The 4,752-nt window shown below is 40.8% G+C and overlaps 1 protein-coding gene across 1 annotated transcript in view; it reads right to left on the bottom strand.

The window, feature by feature from the left end:
- The window catches only part of SNX16 (sorting nexin 16), a 31,579-nt gene that overhangs the window by 11,753 nt on the left and 15,074 nt on the right, over nucleotides 1-4,752 (bottom strand). Inside the window, exons 5-7 of the mRNA XM_008948541.1 lie at nucleotides 2,284-2,420; nucleotides 463-579; nucleotides 85-189 (exon numbers count right to left, since the gene is read on the bottom strand). Of these exons, the coding sequence (XP_008946789.1) occupies nucleotides 85-189; nucleotides 463-579; nucleotides 2,284-2,420 (359 nt within the window). The remainder of the gene's footprint in view (nucleotides 1-84; nucleotides 190-462; nucleotides 580-2,283; nucleotides 2,421-4,752) is intronic.

Below are 4,752 nucleotides of genomic sequence, written 5' to 3'. Positions count from 1 at the left end.
CTCGAAGCCGCTCCGTGCCCTCACCCACAGCGCGTGTACCGGACACGAACCTTCTCCTGGTGGCAGCAGCCACAGCTGACCTACCCCTCTTCAGCAGCAGAATACGCCACCTCAGCAACTTCAATCTCTGGGACAGAATTTTCAGCCAAAGAGCCACTCCAGCATGCCTCATGGGTCTCTTTATCTGAGCTGCAACAACAGATCAATCAGTTTTATCACACAGAAACCAGTACAACTCCTCATAGTAATTTTATGCTTGCGACCCACAAAAGATTTAGAAAACTTGCTTGACTTATCACTTATCCCAATCTGCAATTATCTATCTTGAGGGCTTCCCGATGCAGCAGAGAGGTGCAATAAAATGCATAAATTCTGTATAACTGAGGAATTCAGCAAGACCAATCATTGAAAAACATACTTTTAAGAATAACTAAATTATATTATAAATAAAATAGTATTTACCAGCTGTCCTCACCCAGGGTACCCTGGTCTGCTTCTACTGAAGAAGACTCCACCTCACCACTGCACTCACTTTCTTCTCCTGACATCTGACGAGTCATTTTTCCTAAAGATAAATCCCTACAACAAATAAGAACAGAGTACCACCAATCCATACAGCAAACATTTGTCACTGAAGAGCTGTCTGTTTCATTTTAAACTTAACACTTTCTGGGAACCTATCAATCTCAATCCATGCATGCTCCATTTCTTTTATCACTACAGAGATGTAGGGCTTGCACTGTAAAGCAGTTTAAACAGTTTATTTGCTCCAGCTGCTTATTCCTAAACTAAATTCAATCTGTTTGCATCACAATTTTGTAGCTTTACAAAATTCAATGCCAGAGGAGTGCTTGTGATTTTAGGTAAGAAAATATAAGCAGATGATCTAAGCAATACATTTTGCCAAAACATAGTCTGAAGGATGCCAGGCAGATGAAGGATGATAAAAAAAAAAAAAAAATTTCTTCAACAAAATTTCCCAGCTGCTCATTGTAACTTCAGAGCCACACACCAAGTTTCAGAGCAATACTTTTTCCCATTAATGATAAAAAGACAGGTAATAATTTTTTCTGAACAGCAACACAAGTTGGCAGTCTGACTAGCCTGACTACAACTGGGACATGGCCAGGCAAAACTACAAATCCCTTGTTTCTCAAGTATTGCTCTGTGTGGAAAACACATATCAACTTAAGCGTTGAAATTTGCCACTTGAATGAGAAAGAAAAGTTTGCAAACAACTGTGTTGAAAATGATACCTCTGTATTTCATCCCCTTTTAAAATTACTACCACCTCCATAGTTTTAATGCACACATTAAGTAATCCCTCAGCAGTGTTCTCTCACATGATTATTGGCCTATGTTTGGGCCCAATCCAGCACATGTAAAGGCCTACACAGCTGACACCTTGTTCAGCTGTCCCCTCCTACCTCTCATACATTTTAGGCACCCAAATATGACAAACTGAACGTGGTACTTAGGTCAGAATTTTCAATAAGCCACACTAGGTCCACTTAAATCCTTTCTAAGTGTAGTTCACTTAAACCTCATGTCCAAAGGTGTGATTTGTTAGTCAGCCTGGGCATTCTGGAGTCAATAACCCAAGCAGAATTAAAATGACTTTTAAAAGGATCACGGGAATTTAACCCTTTGCTAGGGAAAGTCCACAATAGCTGATTCAGCAGGTCTAGCAAGACATTGAACACAGCAACCATCAACTCCCCTGGGCATGCTACAAAATTTAGGAGACAGGCACCGTAAAATTTTATTAAAAAACCTCAATATTTTTTTTCCTTCTATTTAAATGGACAACCTCCAGTGCCTGTGAGGCGCTGTCTGCAGCACCATTCCAGGCAATTCAGGACAAAGTTGAAGACATTAATACAGACATATAGTCACTTGATCACTGTGTTTTGACAAAGAACAGGCAGAACTTGTAATTCAAAGCAGTTTTTCCACTGCTCTCATCCCTAGCAGGCCCCTTCACATATCCAGCATTTCCAAAGTGGAATAGAATCTTTGCTTTACCTTCGCAGGATTTAAAGGATTAGGAAACATAATCCCAGTTACTTTAGATGGAAAAGATGGGACAACAGTTTTTCAGTCATTTGTACTAAACAGCAGCTTTTTAGCCAGTGTATGAGAAAGTCTACTGAAAATACTGCTTTGTGGGTGGATATTTAAAAATTGTTTTTAAGAATACATTTAAAGCTGGTGCTTGTGACTACATCAAGAAAATGCCTTCACGCAAAGAAACCCCTTAAACCCCATAAAACTTCTACATACCTAATTCTTCTTTCAACAGCATCTATATGAAGCTGCTTTTCATTCAACAATTTCTTCAGTGATTCAACCTCCCTTTGTTTTTCAAGCAGCTCTTTTTGCAGACGGTAATTTGTTTCCTCCAAAGTTTCACAGAAAGCCTAAAAGACAAATTTAGGAACATCTTCCTTTTAACTTCAGTAGACTGCCTTTATTGATTTGAAATGCAATGTTTTTGAATCCAGTAACTTTCTAAAATTTTTTTGACTCAGATAAATTTGCTATCTGACAGGCACTGAAGACCAATCATGAGTTAAACCACAGCTTTATTCACATCTCCTAGTGCCAAGAACCTGTGACATACAATTCATACTTAACACAGCATTTTTAGTGACTGCTTTAGCACCATTCCAGTGTAAGCACTCATCCCTTTTCATTCAAGCCAGTTAAGTGAATTCTAGTGTAGTTTGTAAAACTGCTCAGGGTTGGTGATGCTCTAACTGAAAATGGGCCACTATTTCCTCAAGAATATAATTAAGTTACATTATTTCTACCTTTAGACTTATGCACATGCAAATTTCCCTATTCACAGAATAACTAAACATATTCCACAGGTGTTGTCAACTGCTTCACTGTTCTATATGAGAATTAAAACAAAGCCTTATCTGTGTATCAGCTGCCCACGGAAAGGAAGCTGGTCACACCTGCGTAAGAAAACGTCAACATATTCTGAAGGATGCTGTAACAGCAGAAAGGGGAACCAAAGCTGAGAAAGACCTATCAGGCAACTGTGTGTAATGAGGTCTCTTGCTCCTCAACAAGCTTGGCACCTGGAGTCTGGCACAGGTCTAATATCCAGGTGGGACCAATTTTCCCTGCAAGTTCTGAAAGGGCAACAGAACTAGGCCTGCTGGGAAAGAGCTTTGCTTACTTCTTCGGTGGGTCATGAAACACAGATGGCTGGGAAATGACCCATGGAAGCAATCACCATGGATATGACAAAAAAAAGATTGCTCTAGTGAATATTTTACCTACATTTCTGTGATTATGTGTCTGTAAGGCCTAATCAGTTTCTAATGGAGGAGGTAACTGTACCCCTCCCTGAAAAGATAAATACATTTTGGCAAGTCCTTCTTGAACTGGAATAATAGATTAGACACAAACCACATAGAAGATACCTGTATTTGCCATTTTCAGGCAAACAGTAACACCAGACTTTTTTTGCAGTGCTTTGTATGAGAACCGTAAGATGAAACAGAATTGATTCTTTATACCCCTTTAAAAATGAAGTCCATGAATAAGTATGTGAACCATAGTACTTGTCCTGTAGTTGGGCATTGTTTAGAAAAAAGAAAAAATGAGGGGTGGATATAGATGCTCTCTGGTTATGTACGAGTTCAGGATCCTTACAGACAGAAGCAGGTCAAAAAGCAGGACTATGACTATGGTTTTCAGGTGAGTAGACTTCAATCTCTTCAGAAATCTGCTTGAAAGAAAGAATCCATGGGAAAACACCATGGAGAGAAGGGCAGTCCAGGAGAGCTAGTTTGATATTCAAGGATCACCACTTTCAAACTCCATAAAGGTCTAGCTCAAAAAGTAGGAAGTCAAACAGAGGTTGCAGGAAGCCTGTGTGGATGAACAAAGAACTCCTAAGCGAACTCGGACATAAAAAGCAAATGTAACAGTGGAAGCATGGAGATGTCCCAGGAGTATATGGCTGCTGCCTCATCTTAGAGGGACAGGGTTAAGAAAGTGCAGGCCAACCTGCAGCTGAAACAGCAAGGCATGTGAAAGGAAACCAGAAAGGATTTTACAAGTACATAATCCATCCACTAAAGGAAGGCTACAGAAGCCATACACCTGCTGCCAAAGGGAGCAGGGGAACTTGTGACAAACCACACTGAAAGGTTAAGGTACTCGATGCCATCCTTGCCTGCCCTGATTGGTAAGACCAGCCCTCAGGAATCCCAGACTGCTGCAACCACAGGGAAAGACAAGGAAGGGCAAACCAAACTTGCCCTCAGTGGAGGACAACCAGGTCAGAGGGCACTCTAGACATATGTGGGGCTTGACCGATTGCAACTTTGAGTGCTGAGGAGGCTGGCTGATCTCCAGCTTGTTGTCCACCACAGCCTCAAGTCTCATGATACAAATATCATAATTGAAGATAATGAAGGGAATTGAGCATGTTATGCCTAAGAAGCAGAGGAGAGAGCTAGGACTCTTCAGACTGGAGAAGGCTCAGGGTGATCTTATCAACAGGTATAAATACCTGATGGGAGGGAACAAAGAAGAGGGAGGCAGACTCTTCTCAGTAGTGCCCACTGACAGGACAAGAGATAATGGGCACAAATTGAAAGCCAGAAAATTCAACCTGAAAGCACAAAAATACTTTTGCATTCTGATGGTAATCAAACACTGGGGCAGACTGCACACACAGGCTGCAAATTTTCCTCTGTAAAATACTCAAATCCTGACTGGAAATGGTCC

Source organism: Merops nubicus, unplaced genomic scaffold (genome assembly GCF_000691845.1).
Source record: "Merops nubicus isolate BGI_N331 unplaced genomic scaffold, ASM69184v1 scaffold13850, whole genome shotgun sequence".
NCBI lineage: Eukaryota > Metazoa > Chordata > Aves > Coraciiformes > Meropidae > Merops > Merops nubicus.
The sequence above is the reverse complement of the archived record's forward strand: the minus strand, read 5'-3'. Positions and strand labels throughout refer to the sequence as shown.